Source organism: Pelobates fuscus, chromosome 1 (genome assembly GCF_036172605.1).
Source record: "Pelobates fuscus isolate aPelFus1 chromosome 1, aPelFus1.pri, whole genome shotgun sequence".
NCBI classification, from domain to species: domain Eukaryota; kingdom Metazoa; phylum Chordata; class Amphibia; order Anura; family Pelobatidae; genus Pelobates; species Pelobates fuscus.
In genome coordinates, this window is record NC_086317.1 from 262,997,555 (window position 1) to 263,015,703 (window position 18,149).

The 18,149-nt window shown below is 38.5% G+C and overlaps 1 protein-coding gene across 1 annotated transcript in view; it reads right to left on the reverse strand.

The window, feature by feature from the left end:
• Positions 1-6,657, reverse strand: part of LOC134593451 (pinopsin-like) — a 64,587-nt gene extending 57,930 nt beyond the window's left edge. The window contains exon 1 of the mRNA XM_063444584.1: positions 6,267-6,657. Within this exon, the coding sequence (XP_063300654.1) occupies positions 6,267-6,606 (340 nt within the window). The 5' untranslated portion in view covers positions 6,607-6,657. The remainder of the gene's footprint in view (positions 1-6,266) is intronic.
• Between the last annotated feature and the right edge of the window lie 11,492 nt (positions 6,658-18,149).

Below are 18,149 nucleotides of genomic sequence, written 5' to 3' on the forward strand. Positions count from 1 at the left end.
GCCTGGTTACAATGCTGCTACCCATCCCATGTGTTCCCTATTAAGGGTTAATAAGTATGGGGGTGTATATAAAAAATACCCCTTTCTGTCTCATTAGAGATATCTTTGCCAGAAGCTCAAGGAAGCAGGCTGAAGGGTCAGTGTTAGGACCCGCTTAGGGGGGTCTGCCTTGACGTTGGCAGGCGGGCATTCCCTCCAATGGCCATTGGAGCAACTAAATGACCTCCATTTGTCTAAATTTACATAGGGATTAAGGAGAAAGCGCAGGTAACGTTTTTCTTTTCTTTGGTTTTTACTATATATTGGGGCTGATGTGTGTTGTAGTCCTTGCTGCTTAAGCGCAGGACTTCTCTTTTTGTATTTGTATTTACTTTGTATCACACAGCCTGGTTACAATGCTGCTACCCATCCCATGTGTTCCCTATTAAGGGTTAATAAGTATGGGGGTGTATTTAAAAAATACCCCTTTCTGTCTCATTAGAGATATCTTTGCCAGAAGCTCAAGGAAGCAGGCTGAAGGGTCAGTGTCAGGACCCGCTTAGGGGGGTCTGCCTTGACGTTGGCAGGCGGGCATTCCCTCCAATGGCCATTGGAGCAACTAAATGACCTCCATTTGTCTAAATATACATAGGGATTAAGGAGAAAGCGCAGGTAACGTTTTTCTTTTCTTTGGTTTTTACTATATATTGGGGCTGATGTGTGTTGTAGTCCTTGCTGCTTAAGCGCAGGACTTCTCTTTTTGTATTTGTATTTACTTTGTATCACACAGCCTGGTTACAATGCTGCTACCCATCCCATGTGTTCCCTATTAAGGGTTAATAAGTATGGGGGTGTATATAAAAAATACCCCTTTCTGTCTCATTAGAGATATCTTTGCCAGAAGCTCAAGGAAGCAGGCTGAAGGGTCAGTGTTAGGACCCGCTTAGGGGGGTCTGCCTTGACGTTGGCAGGCGGGCATTCCCTCCAATGGCCATTGGAGCAACTAAATGACCTCCATTTGTCTAAATATACATAGGGATTAAGGAGAAAGCGCAGGTAACGTTTTTCTTTTCTTTGGTTTTTACTATATATTGGGGCTGATGTGTGTTGTAGTCCTTGCTGCTTAAGCGCAGGGCTTCTCTTTTTGTATTTGTATTTACTTTGTATCACACAGCCTGGTTACAATGCTGCTACCCATCCCATGTGTTCCCTATTAAGGGTTAATAAGTATGGGGGTGTATATAAAAAATACCCCTTTCTGTCTCATTAGAGATATCTTTGCCAGAAGCTCAAGGAAGCAGGCTGAAGGGTCAGTGTTACGACCCGCTTAGGGGGGTCTGCCTTGACGTTGGCAGGCGGGCATTCCCTCCAATGGCCATTGGAGCAACTAAATGACCTCCATTTGTCTAAATATACATAGGGATTAAGGAGAAAGCGCAGGTAACGTTATACTTTTCTTTGGTTTTTAGAATAAAGTGTATGTTAGGGAGGTATTTCACTCACCTATTCAAGAGCATGTACTTGCTCAAGTGTGATTAGCATTCAGTGGCGTTGGCCCCCCACTGTCGGGATATAGGTGTAGATAATTCCTCGATATGAAAGAAAAATAGAAACCAAATATAGTGCTCACTGTATTAATAAAAGTAAGTCTGAGAAGTAGAGGGCGTACTCACATTTGAATGAGCAGGATTTACTGCTCAATATGATGGCGTGGGTGGTATAATCCCCATCTAGGATTATTCTCACTGTATTGATGACGTCATTTTGGCGCCAAAATTTGAATAACCATGTATCTCCTAAGTTTATATAAGCTTCTATGTACCAGGTCAATTTCTATTATTGCCAGTTGATAAAGCCCTGTGTGGCGAAACGCGTTTTGGCTATTTTTATATATATTTTTATTGTACTAATAAAGGAATATTGGCTTTTTTACCATTTATTTGCCATATACCTTTTATTCTATTTCATTTTATAATTCTAATTTATTTATTTATTAACCTGGTCATACGTCACTTTGGAGCTGACCATCATCCAAAGAATCCTAGGTGGGGATTATACCACCCACGCCATCATATTGAGCAGTAAATCCTGCTCATTCAAATGTGAGTACGCCCTCTACTTCTCAGACTTACTTTTATTAATACAGTGAGCACTATATTTGGTTTCTATTTTTCTTTCATATCGAGGAATTATCTACACCTATATCCCGACAGTGGGGGGCCAACGCCACTGAATGCTAATCACACTTGAGCAAGTACATGCTCTTGAATAGGTGAGTGAAATACCTCCCTAACATACACTTTATTCTATCTACTCAAACACAGTTTGCACTATTGGAGTCTCTCTGTTTTTTTCATTCACATGTCCGTCATTGAGTCAAGATTTCCTAAGCTATAGAAGATCCAGCTTCTCATTGACTACACTATCAAGTCTCAATTAGCCTATTGGAACCCACAAGAAGTTTACTATATATTGGGACTATTATGCACATATCTATTTTTATTCTCTGTTTGTCCTTTTATCATATGTGAGTAAAATATATATTTTTATCTATTTATTGTAATATTTCCTGTATAGCGCGACCTATTATTGTGTTAATGTTACACCTAACATGATCCAACACATATCACTACAGCCTTTGGAAATACTCACACCGTCCTTAACAAATACAGCACAAATGGGATAGCGTAATCTTATCCAGGTTTAGCTAGCCGTCTAAACGGTAAGTCTAAATACACACAGCTTATGCTCCTACTGATAGCTACTAGACGCAGAGTAAACGAGATATACGAGGGTTTTATGATACTATACATTGCAGCAAAGCAAACTAGAACAAGGCCTGTTTAATAACACACCACAGCCGGATATAATATAGCCCTCAGTCATATGTTCACTCTCCTCACTTACATATAGCGCACAACAAGCCTGAGATTTAGCCTTGCTCCCATTGAGTTACTGGGGGCACTAGCATATCAATCATTAATACACACAAAGTACAATATGTGATAAGCTGTACCAGGCTGTTTAAGCATACAAGCTGGTTTAACCGTTAACATGTTTCCTAACAAGACTATAAAAAAAACAAAAAAACTGTGCAATGTCTTTCAATGCCATTCAAATGAAAACATATGTTTCTATGACTGTTGGCACCTGCTATCGTGGCAGTGCAACATGATTGTTAACGCTATGCACAAATAAAATAAAGAATTGAAAAAATATATATATGCCTTTTGAATTACCCCAGGATGTATTCTTCAATCAATAGTATGTGTTTGTGGGGAAGTTTGAATAACCAATGGGCTAAAGTACTCCAAAATGGAACATGTACACAGCATAAAACTTCAAAGTTAGAAAAAAACCTGAATGGCTGCGTCTCAAATGTGCCCCTTCAACATCCACATATAACTGGCAAAGGTACATACCGGGGTATTGCTGTACTCAGACAACATAGCTGAGCAATATATGTAGTATTATACAGTCGTAGCACACATAAGGTTTGCAAAATATGCTGTACAAACTTACTTTGTGTGCCAAAAAGGCAGAAAAAATGCTTATTACGACTACACTTGTTATAAGCTAGAGGAAAAATGATCCCACACCAAGGTTCAAAATATGCCTTTTGAAATACCCTGGGGTGTCTTCTTTAAGAAATGGTATGCCTTTATGGGGTAGTTGGATTATATAGCCTGCTAAAATACTCTAAAATGGGTCATGGACACAGCGTAAAAATTCAAAGTTTGAAAAAAACTGGAATGGCTGCGTCTCAAATGTGCCCTTTCAACATCCACATATAACTGGCAAAGGCACATACGGGGGTATTGCTGTACTCAGACGACATAGCTGAGCAACATATGTAGTATTATAAAGGTAGAAAAAATGCTTTTTACCACTATACTTGGTACAAGCTAGCAGAAAAATAATCCCATGCCAGGGTTCGAAATATGCCTTTTGAAATACCCTGGGATGTCTTCTTTAAGAAATGGTATGCCTTTATGGTGTTGTTGGATTATATAGCAAAAATGGATTGTGTCCTTACGGGTAAGACAAGATTCTGAAGCTGTGTTCTTAAGGGGTTAAATATAGTCTCCTCCTTTACTGTGTTGATTCCCTTTATGTATTTAAATGTTTCTATCATATCCCCCCTGTCTCGTCTTTCCTCCAAGCTATACATGTTAAGTTCCTTTAACCTTTCCTTGTACGTTTTATCCTGCAATCCATGAACCAGTTTAGTAACCCTTCTCTGAACTCTCTCTAAAGTATTAATATCCTTCTGGAGATATGGTCTTCAGTACTGCGTACAATACTCCAAGTAAAAAAAAACAAATTGTTTTTTCAAGCATTCAAGCCATTAGCAGACATAATGGCTATTGGAAAAATTGGAGAAAATCAAAAATTCCAAATCTGTAACGTTTGCCTTAACTTTGTAGTTCGTTTTTTTATTCACTACACTGAATTCATTAGTTTAAGAAATAAGCCACAGGTTTGTAGGCAAATATAACTAATTTAGCAAAATTCTCCATTTAAGCTTAGACACAACTTGCCCATTTTAGCCTCCGTTTTGCAATTTGCAGTATAATTCACTACATTTTGCTGAATATTTCTATATTTATATGATGCAGGCATGGCTGTAACGCAGACAGTCTGTTGCTGGGTTCATTGTGTAATTACCCAGGGAGGAAGACTCCTCAGTTCCATCTCCACAAACCTCTGTGCCACCCCTCTGTACAGTAAAATCAAACTGTAAGCAGGTTTTTTTTTTTTTTGGTTTTTTTTTTTAGAGATTTCACATATATCATTAATAATGCGTGGTCGATATTTGCATGGTGGATGGAAATCCTACTTTTTGTTTAGTTTTTTTTTATGGTCATAATGTGTCATTCAAATTCCATGTTTCTTTTTTAATATGTATTGGCTAGTTTTTAGCAGCACCATATTAACATATACTTATTGACAGCTATATATACAGATGTCTATAAGACATTAAAATAGACAGACAGACAAATACATACTCTATGGACAAATATCTATTTTTTCTATTTTATATCTAATTCCATGCAACTACTATTTTTGCAGTATTATATAGTTTTAGTCATTTATCAATATGACATACAAAATTGTCTAATTTCACCTGAAGAACAATCTTCTTTACCAAAAGGACAAACCATAAAAATCACAAAAAAACAAAAAGTCACACATAATTTTCATTATAATTAATAAAAAAAAACCTCCTAACGTGACTTTTTTAACCATTATTTTTAAATAATGTTACATTATAAGCACAAAGAATAAACTAATGTAATACTTTAAAAAAAATTGCTGATTACAACTAATAACAAAAATGCAATTAGTTTTAAATAGCACACTATAAGAGGTAATTGGGAGTGAATAATTTATTACTAAATGTAATTATTTTAATGTCACATTTTTCAGCAGACATGGCCTCTTTTTATTTAGCATTTTGCATGATTGATTTGTAAGAAATGTGTTCTAGAGGTTTGCGGTTAGTTGATAACCAAGTTGACCATATGACTGATTTTGCGCAGCTGAAATGAATTTGTGCACAAGTCTGTTGTATAAATAAATTGTATAAATAATGTAGCCATCGGGATTCGATATATTGCAACTGAGTTGTCGCTGAATCATGAATCATTGTTTAACAAATAAAACTATACCTCTATATGTCAAATTTAATAGAACCTGCCCTTGTATATACATATTCTTGGTGTCATTTAGCATTGCAACCTGATAAAAAATAAATTTCAAAAAACAGTCAATTCTCCCAACACTTCCATTCTTTTCCCTATTCTAGAGAAAAACTAGTTAATGAGAAACCCTATGTATATATTCTCTGCATAAATACAGGCAAAGCCTTTTCATGCATGCTTGGCTCTCTTATTGAATATACCATTATTGCCACATACAGCCACATATTTGAAATTCTACATGCCAAACAGAAAGTGTAGTTTAAAAAACAAAACAAAAAAAGGAGCAGTGTATTTAAATATTAGTTCTACATATAATACAAAAATGAGTTCCTTGCAGTTTTTCTGCTGGAATGTGAGACGCTGGATGTGATATAACCACAAATAATGTATACCCTTAATATTTCTGTAATAGATACATGAACACATAGACATGATTTGTTTTCTTTGAACAGCAATCTACACATTATATCAAATCTAGGTGTTATGAAAAAGACCACGTGAACGTTATTTACATTGATCACAGCATAATTATCTACTACAGTGTCCACTAGCAAGCATTTGTTTAGGAAAGTCTCATCTTACCTGTTAGGGAAACCATGAAGCCTTCAAATTCGCACATTGTCTTGCCCAGTTTGAAGTATCCAATCACATTGTTGAAGAAGCTAACACTGCTGCCAAATATTGTGACTAGAAGGTTGGCAACTGAGAGGTTAACCAAAATATAATTTAGAGGGGATCTCAGCTTCTTGTATCGGATGGTGACTACTATAACTAGGCCATTGACAATGAATGCCAAGAAAACCACTATGCCCATGAGCACAGCAATCATCATAAAGGTGCTGCGAGGGGCAATGTGAGGCCATTGCGGGCCATCGAATGGTCCCAACGCCTCATACGCTGACTTATTGGATGGGGAATGCATTTAATATAGGCTTTGGGTAACAAACGTATTTGCAGCATACAAGGAGATAAAGCAAAGAATAGCTGGACACCAGTGATGCAAAAAACCTCTTTATAAAGTCCAAGAGGTTTACTAGTCCAAAGAGGATCTTTTTATTAAAACACTGTAAGCTTCCTTACTATGGGGTTTTTGTAATCCACTCTCTTTTTCTTTACTTAAACAGAGATCATTAGAAACTAGAAGCTATTGTGCAAGGTGACCTCCCTATAAGGCAAATAACCTAATTAACAAAGTAAGACTATACAAATGTTGTGCTTTTCTTAACAAGATCTGTGTGCACAAGCGGATTGAATGAGATGTGGTACAGTAGCAATCTCTAGCAGACACATTTCATGCAACATGAGACATATTTACAATGTTCATTTATTTTATACAGCGATTCAATAATGCAAATGAATACATTGTATTTCTTCTTATGGTAAATTATGGCAGATTGGGAAATATTCTGTCATTTCAAACTGCATGTCATGCACTACGTAAACAGTATTTATTTATGTATGTTTATATAAATTTAAATTTATTGCATGTCACATTGGACAGTAAACACCATAAGCTTACTCTATTTATTATTTAAGCTTGTTTTATTTATAGCATTTTAATAGAATAAAATTAGGGCTCAGTAACAACTGCTAGGTTATTAGATTAAATACCATAAAAGTTGTCAGATTCATATTATGAAGCAGTGCGCTTCCTAATTCTAAAATACATAATTAAGGGTTATGACATAACTAACAATATTTTACTGTCATAATCCTACATTTGAAATATCATCTAATATAAAAGATACATAATGCTGAGTTTTGTGTTTGTGGGATATAAAGCTCCTGAGTTGAGGAGAAACTGTGTGTAAGTAATATTGTAACTCATTGCTACGGGGAGTGGGTGGGGGGTTTGATGGCTGAGATTTCTGTGGGAAAAGCAAGTCTTATGACTTGACTGGTGTGTGCATATCTATGTTTTACAATGTATTGATATATATGTATTGCTAACAAAAAGCATGGTCCAGCACTCACGCTTCAGTTTTAGTTGCCACGGTGCTCCTCCAGCTTTTTTACAATACATACACTCGAAGAAGGGCACTCACAAGTATTTATTTGCAAACTTTATTCACCAATGTTCAGTAACATTGATAGTCAAGATGAGGACTGAAACGATGATACTGTAAAGTTACTGAATGATGCAAGCGATGGGAATCCTCCACGTCTGAGCCACCACATCTTGGACTGAGGGGGTCACCCTGCAAGAGAACAGATGGATGAGAACCAATATGAAGAGCAGCCAGAGCTTTGGGAAATGAGTCACCAGAGAATAGCATAACCATGCTTTTAGACCCTCAGGCACCACCCTCAGACTTTCTGCCCTGCACACAATCAGCAACTGAAACAGACAGAAGCAGCTTGATAAAGACGTCTTAGTAGGTTGAAATGTTGCATTGCCTTTTTGGTCCAATAAGTCTGCCTGTGGCTTTAATTCCATGAGTGCCTGAAGATTTGTCTTGTTCTCTTTTTTCGAAGCAGGAATATAGGCTTGGAACTATGGAAGAAAAAAAACAGGATTCACCTTGTAGACATAGATGGGGGGTGGGGGTCACAAGACACAAGCAGAGGTGGTCACCCTCAAATGCAAGATTAGAGGGGCTACCCTCAGGTTCAAGAGCAGACCCTCACTAGGATCAGATGGAGGTTAACCACACAGGGCTAATAGCCCAAACACTCAGAGCCCAATGCAGATCCTGGGCTCACCCAGAAGAGAGCTAATCCCAATTGGGTCCAAGTAGAGACCTGAGCAGCAGGAGGAGTATAATCCCAGCATCAGTGGCAAGGAAACTAGGGGTACATCACCCACCCTTAGCAGACTAGGCCAAAGAAACCTTAAAAAAATAGGAGCTGGTAGGAAGGCTGGCAATACAGCTCTAAGAAGCTTTAAAGAACACAGGTTCCCACATGAGAGCTCTGCCTCGTGATACAATATGGCATATGCAGCATTTGCAGGAAAGCCACAGCTTGACCTGTGTGTTGGCCAACAATCAAAAACCAGAGCAAAAGCATGGGAGCCAAAGAGGGATGCAAGGGAGCAAGGCAGGAGGCTAAAGAGGGAAGGTAGGAGGAATCAGGGGAGTAACACGACTACGGAGCCCAACACAATCATGGGTTTAAATAGAGACTGTGGACTATTGGAAGGCGGATCTGAGTAAGCTGAGTCATCGCGTTCTCCACGCTGGTCAGAAGCCCGACTCACGGAATGAGCATTGTAGAAACCGGCAACTAACCCGATATTCCGGCTAAATTTTATGAGGAGAAGCTATATGTAGCACATGTCTACCTGCCAGCCTGCATGTTTTTAAAGTGAAGCTGAATACCACAGTACCACAGTAGTCACTCTGTTTATATTGAAGAGCCTATACAGTTAGAGCAGGCTTCCCGCTCTACACTTGTGAGTTGAATATACACAAAAAAAATAAGTGTGTGTGAATATATATATATATATATATATATATATATATATGCACGTTATCATCGAGTGGAATACATTGTTGGCACTCTGCAATATATTCAGTGTTTTAAAGATACAGCATACGTTATTTGTATATATTTTTTCTATTCATGTGTTTCTCTAGCTTTTACACATTATAAGGTGCAGCTTATATCATATTTTTAGTTTATTTCTATTTAATTTTAAGTGCCATACTTTTACTTGTTTTTCTTTTATGTGCTATTCTGTGACTCTATGTGGATTAAACTGGGATACAAAGGGTATTCTAAATGAGTTGTTCATCTTTTTTTCTCTTAGATGTCAAAAGAGAATCTCTCTCTTTGACTGGATAGCCTCGATTAAGAAATTTTTTACCCATCTCTCCCAAAATCCTGAACGTATAATAGTGTCTGATACATTTCTTACTACCCCAGTGGCTCAATGGTCCTCTTAAGGTGACAACTTGTGTATTCCAATAAATTGTTTCTGTCAATTGGCTTTGAGAATATGTCCGTGGAGAAACCATTTCCCTCACGTACAATCCTCGAATCCAGAAAACGGATAGCCGTGTCGCTGCTATCCATAGTAAATTGGATCTCTCCATGTACCATATTCAATTGCATAAAAAATGTCTCAAGTTCCTCTTTGGTCCCACACCATATGCCAAACACATCATCAATGAATCTCCACTCACACACGTGTGCGGTTTGGAACCCATCCATGCACTACGAATAAATCATGCGCATATACGTGTGCGGTTTGGAACCCATCCATGAATAGGTTGGTGTATGATGGGGCCATATTAGATCCCATCGTGGTACCTAAAGTTGTCTATAATGACTGTCTCCAAATAAAAAATAGTTGTTATGCAATAAAATGCTCATTAAAAATTCAATTTGCTTATGGGTATAGTCCCTTTGATTGAGAGTGTTCCTAATGGCACGCAAACCTCCTTCATTTGGAATGGATGTATATATGCTTACAATGTCCCATGTGGACAAAATACACGGTACATCAATAGTTAATGTGGCTAGTTTTCGTATTACATCACTGCTATCTAATATATAAGATTTAGATTTGCCAACAAAAGGTTGTAAAACGTTATCTAAAAAAATAGAAAGAGGTTGCATGACTAGGGTCTACCTGGGGGGTTCATCAATCGTTTATGTATTTTTGGTAATACATAAAATGTAGGTGTAACTGGATGTTCTTTTATTAAATATACTTTAAGTGTCTTATCTATATTTTTTTTCTGAATATGCTTCCTCTACCATATTTTCCTTATTAGGGTAGATGCATAATCCCCTGTACAAACCTCATACGTTTCTCTGTCACTCAATTGTCGTTCTACCTCTGTAATATAATCTGTCCTGTTCATGACTACCACGGCACCTCCCTTATCAGCCAGTTTTATAATAAGGCTGTGATTATTTTTCAAAGCATACAACGCTTCTCATTTTTCTTTTTTCAGATTAGAGGGGCAGTGGTGGTCATGAACAGAAGAACATAATATTTCAATTTCTTGATGAATGAGTTTTGAAAAAAGTTCTACTTCTGGTGAATGTGGAGGATTGAAGGTGCTGCGACTCCAAAGATTAAAATCCTTGCTAGTCAAAGCATCTGCAGTTTGACTAGACTCTCCCATTGATTCTTCTATCAGAACTAAACAGGTTGAAATACCGATCCCTGCTCACTTTTTAGAACAAAAACACACAATATCACAATTTCGCTTCCAAGTCATAGACCAAGTATTACCATTAAGAAGAGTGACTGTGTGGGTCAACTGAAAAAAAGAGAGGCTTACTGGATCCATACATTGGATACATTAAGCCCAAAAGGCCAATGGATATTATATATATATATATATATATATATATATATATATATATATATATATATATATATACAACTTTACTTTAACATCAGGGACTTAGTCTCAGTATGTTCATTTATTGAAATAATCTTCTAATGCATAATAGAGCTTATAAAAAGGAAGATTATCTATCGGATACAGGTTTTAATCTGGAAATTGATTTAAATAGATTTAAACTGACTCAGATTGATATTGTTTGTTGCAGAGAGCCTATAGAGGATAGACATTATGATATTGTTTAATTCTGATTATCGATGTGCACCAGAATATAATCACAAAAACATAATACTTGTATCTTTATATGATGAGATGGAATATATGGCTCTAATTGTGAATGTAAATAAGTAAAGAACTTATCTAATATGCATTACAATGTGAGTATATTATAAAACTGCCTAAATATTTTATATACAGTTGTGTATGTTAGCTACATGCTTATGAAATAGTTATTAGTATTATTATTTTATTATTTATATAGAACTTGCAAATTCCGTAGCGCTGTACCATTGGGATTAAAAATATTATTCCTGCACTATTAACAAAGAACACTCCATGTCATGTCTTTTTTGTTGTTTTTATACTGTTTTTTTTTGTGATCACAAATGTAACGGCACCCCCAGGCATAAAGAGGGGTTAAAAGCCGTTTAGTAGATCTTCCCTTCCAGAGACACAGGCACAGCTACCGGAGAAGCATATGAATGCTCTCAAACATAAGAATGCTGTAAACTGCTGAATAGGAAAAACCATACGAATAGGTTTAAACTCCTAGCAGTCAAACTGGAACAGCATACAATAAATCCCCTCAAGAGCGAGACAAGGCACCGTTTGAGGGCCAAGCAGGAACAGACGGAGTTGTGGGTTTATTGTTCTTATATACACAGCCTTACACATTAGTACCACCCACAGGGTTTTGGAAAACAACCAACAAACATGTACAATACACTCAGACACTCCCACACAAAATCCACCCCTCTGCCTGTGATACAATTACCTTACATAATGGGTAATGTAATTATCACAGGCAGAGAAATACTGTTTTTCCACATTATTCATAACTTTAAAAGTATGCATCACATTCACATAACTTACTTTCAGAATCAGCATACTCCAAATACAAACATATGTCAAAATCATCCAAATTGGTCCATTGGTTCAAAAGATAGATCGAAGTCCTTTGTGACCAAATGAAGCGTTGCTTTTCTGCCCAAAACCAGTTCCACAGAGTCTTCTATCCTGGAGATAATTGAGAAGTAATCCAAAACTCCATCTTTAAAGAGAATGGCTAATGACATGATAGTTTTTGATATATGCAGCAGTCATGTCGGTCAATGTTCATACTCCCTAAGGAAGTTAGTGCATACTCACAAAACGCGTAGGAGAAAAATGTTCACCGCTCTAATAAAATTGTTGTGGCTTGGCGTGCAGCTCAGAGCAATACGAGAGATATACTACCTTTGTTATACTGAGACTGCCACAGATTTCCAATTGACTGTATCTGACTGTTTTAAAAAAAATGCTAATATTGTAGAACTCGGGGGGAGTGTGAATAGTTGTTTTAAACTTATTTTTAATAAAGATACACTATGGCAGCCTTTTTATTTTGCGCTGTTTAGGCATATTGACTAAATGGTTCTACTGAGTGTGTAAAGGACAATATCACTAACAAGCAGCAGAAATCTCTTGGGGCTGACTACAAGACTTTTTCATCACTATTGAGATAAAATTCTACAAATTTCTGGACTCTTTATATGAATGTGGACTTATTAAGTTATATTCATTGTTTTTATTTATTAATATTTGAAAAATATTAGCTTTTTATTTTTTTACTCAGAACTAGTAGTAGTTGATTCTTTTTTAGCTGTCTGCACCTACTCAGAATATGGGTAATGAAAAATGGTTTACTGACCATAAAATAAAAGTCCTGCCATGGCCATCGCCATCCCAGTCCCCGAATTTGGACACAATAGAAAACCTGAAGAGGAAAGTCCTCCACCAGCATTGACCTTGAAATTTGAAGGGTCTGGATAGATTCTGTAGTATGGAAGAATGGTCTCAGATCCCTAACCATGTATTCTTCAACCACATCAGGCATTTATAGAAGAAGACTCATAGCTGTTATCTTGGCAAAGGGAGGTAGTACAAAGTACGGACTGAAAGGGTGCCAATATTTGTGCCACACACATATATTTAATAAATATACAAAAAAAACTAACGAGACAGCTCTCAAACACTGCTAAAGCGCTCATACCCGTGAAATGGGGTAAACCAGATGTACCAATGATCAAGGAATGAATGGAACTTGTGGAGACGATTCACCGCATGGAAAGCCTCACAGCTGACGTACGGGGAAACTCCAAAAGATACGCTCTACTCTGGACTCCCTGGCTTACTTCTCCCGAAGAGAGGGAGACTCTCAGCCACCTACACACCAAGACTCAGCATCCCATCCACTAACATCGGACGCCCACCCCGCCAACGACAGTAGACCCGCCTAAGATAATAATGCAATCGGATGGACTCACCCACTGGGGTGAATTATTGCCACAGGCCCAAGACTGGAGACCAACTAAAACATCACAAGAGCAGGACAGCTCGCGACATGGGACCACATACTTTACATGGAGGGAAGTGGGGGAGTTGCCGCTGGGGCTCTTCCCGGAGTGGCAAAGACCCTCCTTTACTTTCCCCTTCCCCCCCCTTTTTTCCTCTTCTTTCTCTCCTACCTCTGCCTCTCCTTCCCCCTCCTCCCCCCGATAACCTGCCCCTCTCCTTTTCTTTCACTCACCTACTATGTACATCATAAATATTAGACACAACACTGGATGGAATCACATACCCGACAAACCTAGTCAGACCCTGACATGAGGCCTCAACTCAAATAATCCACATGACTGCAAGTTATGGGTCATCTCCCCCCCGAGAATCTCTATCAGATGGAGACTCTGATTTGAAACATAGCAAGTAGAACTTCTATACGACCTGAGTTGGGTAACTCGGAACATGATCCCACTGTTAAAAGCGACTCACATGTAGCTTACATAAACCATGCAATTGCATAGTCATTGAGGAGCACCACAGCCCTAACTACATGTGATTACAGGTCAGCCGTTACATTCTACCTATTATATTGTATCTGTATTACTGGTATGCCTACCTTGATGTGTTTTAATGAAAATAAAGATTATATAAATAAAGATTGTAAAAAAAAAAATTAAAAAATTACAGGCATGTAGCTGGGTGACAGTGGGGCGAGGAAGCAGGGGGGGAGGGAAGAGGAAAGGGCTAGCTAGTCCTGATTTGGTGCAACCTAGCAGATTTGCCCGTTTGAGGGAAGATGTTGGGAGCATCAGCTCAGGAGTAGCTGTATTAGAGGAAGCTGTTACTTCTAACAGCCGAGGTGACAGCCCCTCTAGTACGGGTGGGGATCAAAATGTAAGGAAGGCAAGACAGGTTGTGGTGGTAGGGGACTCTATCATTAGGAGAGCAGATAGGGCAATCTGCCACTCTGATCGGCTCAACCGGACAGTTTGCAGTCTCCAGGGTGCTCGGGTCCGGCATGTTGCTGACAGAGTGGATGGATTATTGGGAGGGGCTGGGGATGACCCAGCGGTCATGGTCCATATTGGTACCAATGACAAAGTAAGAGGAAGATGGAAGGTCCTAAAGAATGATTTCAGGGAATTAGGTAGCAAACTCAAGAAAAGGACCTCCAAGGTGGTATTCTCTGAGATATTACCTGTGCCACGTGCTACAGTGGAAAGGCAGCGGGAGATTAGAGAGGTTAATGCATGGCTGAAGTCTTGGTGCAGGAAGGAGGGTTTTGGGTTTTTAGAGCACTGGGCCGACTTTGCGATTGGGTACAACCTATATAGTAGTGATGGATTGCACCTAAACGGAAGGGGGTCTGCAGTGCTGGGGGATAGGATGGCTAGAAGGTTGGAGGAGATTTTAAACTAGTAGTAGGGGGGGAGGGTCATAGCAATCTACAAAATGGAGATAGGACAGAAAGGAGATGGGCTTTAGAACAGTATAAGGAGGGTGGAGACGGGGGGAGGGGCAAGCTCAGAACAGAGAAGCTATGTAATGTTGGTAATTCACAAAATAAACAAGAGACGCATGATATTAAATGTATGCTTACTAATGCAAGGAGCCTAAATAACAAAATGGGGGAACTAGAGGCATTAGCATACACTAAACAATATGATATAATAGGCATAACTGAAACATGGTGGGATGAGACACATGACTGGGCAGTTAACTTAAATGGGTACACATTATTTAGGAAGGATAGGAAAAACAAGAAGGGTGGTGGGGTATGTTTGTATGTCAACCATGATTTAAAGCCAAATCTTAAGCAAATTGAATGCGATGAGGAAAATGTGGAAGCTTTATGGGTAAATATCTGCTTGGGGGAAAAGAAGGGAAACCAACTATTGGTTGGGATATGTTATAAACCACCTAATGTTAATATTGACGAGGAACAACAGCTGTTTGAGCAAATTGAGAAAGCTGCAAATCTTGGTAACACTTTAATTATTGGAGATTTTAATTACCCAGACATAAATTGGGACATAGGGACTAGTAGCTCAGCAAAGGGAATTTGGTTTTTAAACTTGTTAAATGACAACTTCATGTCACAACTTGTACAAGCACCAACTAGAATGGACGCTTGTCTGGACCTGGTTTTAACAAACAACGTTGATCTTTTGACCAACATTCAAGTAGGTGAGCACTTGGGAAATAGTGATCACAATATAGTGTCCTTTGAAATAAACTCAAAAAAACAAAAGCACATGGGGTATACTAAAACATATAATTTTAAAAAGGCCAATTTCAATAAGATAAGGGAAGCTTTACAATATATTGACTGGCATAAACTCTTTAGTGAAAAGAACACTGAGGATAAATGGATCATCTTCCAACAAATATTAGAAAGGTACATTTCTCAGTATGTACCATTGGGAAATAAGTATAAAAGAAACAAATTAAAACCAATGTGGCTTAGTAGAGAAGTAAAACAAGAGATTAAAAATAAGAAAAGGGCATTTAAAGCATTTAAATCAGACAAATCAGATGCATCTTATAAAAGATATAAGAAAGCAAATAATGCGTGCAAAAAGGCAATTAAACTTGCTAAACTTCAAAATGAAAAAATGATAGCTAAAGAGAGCAAAACCAACCCCAAAGCATTTTTTAAGTACATAAATTCCAAAAAACCCAAAAATGAAAGTATAGGTACACTTAAAACTGAAACGGGGGTGTTAGTTAATGAAGACCAAGAAAAGGCAGGAATTCTAAATAACTATTTCTCCTCCGTATATATTAAAGAAGAACCCATGGCAATAGATGTGCAAATGATTGCTACTAAAAACTTGCAGAATAATTGTAATTGGTTAACTCAAGACAATGTGCTGCAGCAACTACAGAAAGTTAATATAAACAAAGCTCCAGGGCCTGACGGTATCCATCCACGTGTACTTAAGGAACTAAGTGTAGAAATAAGTGAACCTCTGTTTTTTTTTTTTTTTTTAAATTCTTTATTTTATTTGTGCAAGGGTTGAACACGTCATGCTTATCATGCCACAACAGCAAGGAAAACATGTATTTAAACATCGTGTTACAATAGTCAGGCATTATAGGGTTCTGCACATTTTTATATATATAATTGTCGCTTATCAAGTAGTTTGTCAGTTCAGCTTATTTGAGAAGGTATGATACAGGTTTAGGTCTAACATGACAACTTGAAACGGTAACAGGTTAATAGCCTAGATTAGGTTAGTGTGAAAACGTCGCTATTTTGTCGTATAGAGCTGGCACTGCTAGTGTGAATAGTCAGTCCGGCTAGTGGCTACAGTCATTCTGTCTGCGCTGTTGCAGCCTATTCCGAGATGTAGTGAAAGTCGTGGTGCTTCAGACTACAGCGTGTTAAGGACTCGGTCGGGTTGCGTAACCATTCTACAATATCTCATTCTAAATCTAACATATACTTAAATAGTAAACCCATTCAATCTAGCTTAACATTACAGTGAAAAATAGGCTGTTACATGTTTTTGGTGCAGGAATACACTATTATTCATATTATTCCCAGCATTGGTTAGTGTTTTCAGTTGCACAAGTTTTACATGTTTAAGGAGTATAGTAGTGAATCGCGTTATGAATCTACGGGTTAAGCCAGGTGATTGTTGCAGACTACGTGTATAGCAAATGTGTGTCACAGGCTAGTAGCATGATATGCAGGTTAGATACAAGCTGTGGGATAGTGTCCGGCTCTGCTATCTTGTAATAAAGGTAAGATTACAACACATGTCCTATAGTCTGGTGTAGTATGGTATCGTGTATGACTTTATGGTGTGTGTTGTGGGGAAGACAGTTGAAGTGAGCCATGGCGGTGTCACTATTTTTGCAAGCTAGGTGTCTGATTGTGGAGAGTGGCAGGTTTAAGCATGCAATTATTGGATATGCACTGTAAAGCATTGTAGGGCTTTAGACATAGGTAGAGTCCTCATAGTGTAAATACCATCACAGCCAGCACAAGGCTCAATGATGTGAAAAACTAAAAGAAAAAACAACCAAAAAAACAACAACAAACAAACGTGGAATCAAACTTAGAGATTTGGTCACCAACAGCCACTGGTGGAGTCAGCATGAGCAATATATCTATCAACTCATCGTTGGTGGTAAGTGTCCCGTTTAACCAACGCCTGCCTGTGGTATTTCACAGTCCCGTTTAGGCTCCCATGCAATATTCCTTTGCGTAGGGTTGTTGGTCGGTTGTAGCCGTCTTGGTGTCTCTGGTCCTGGTCGTTGAGGTGGGCTGCGACTAAAGCATAAAAAGGGGAAAAAGGCACAAAACATATTGTACTCAAGTGTGGGGAGACTCATAGTCCCAGTGTATCTCAGTCCTCGGGTCATCTGAAGGTATGCACGGGGTCGTGCCACAAATTATGTTGAACCTCCGGGATATGTCCATTATCAGGTCGTGGCCCTGGCATATGGGTCTGCGAGTGTGCTGCGGGGCACGAACTCCGGTGCTTCAGCAGAATATCTCCCCGGTGGGTGTACTTGGTTTGCTGGTCGTCTCGGCTGGGCCATTGCGTTCAAGGGGAGGCCGAGCAGGCTCAGCTTCTCAGTGGCTTCTTGCAGGTCGCGGATGGTATGC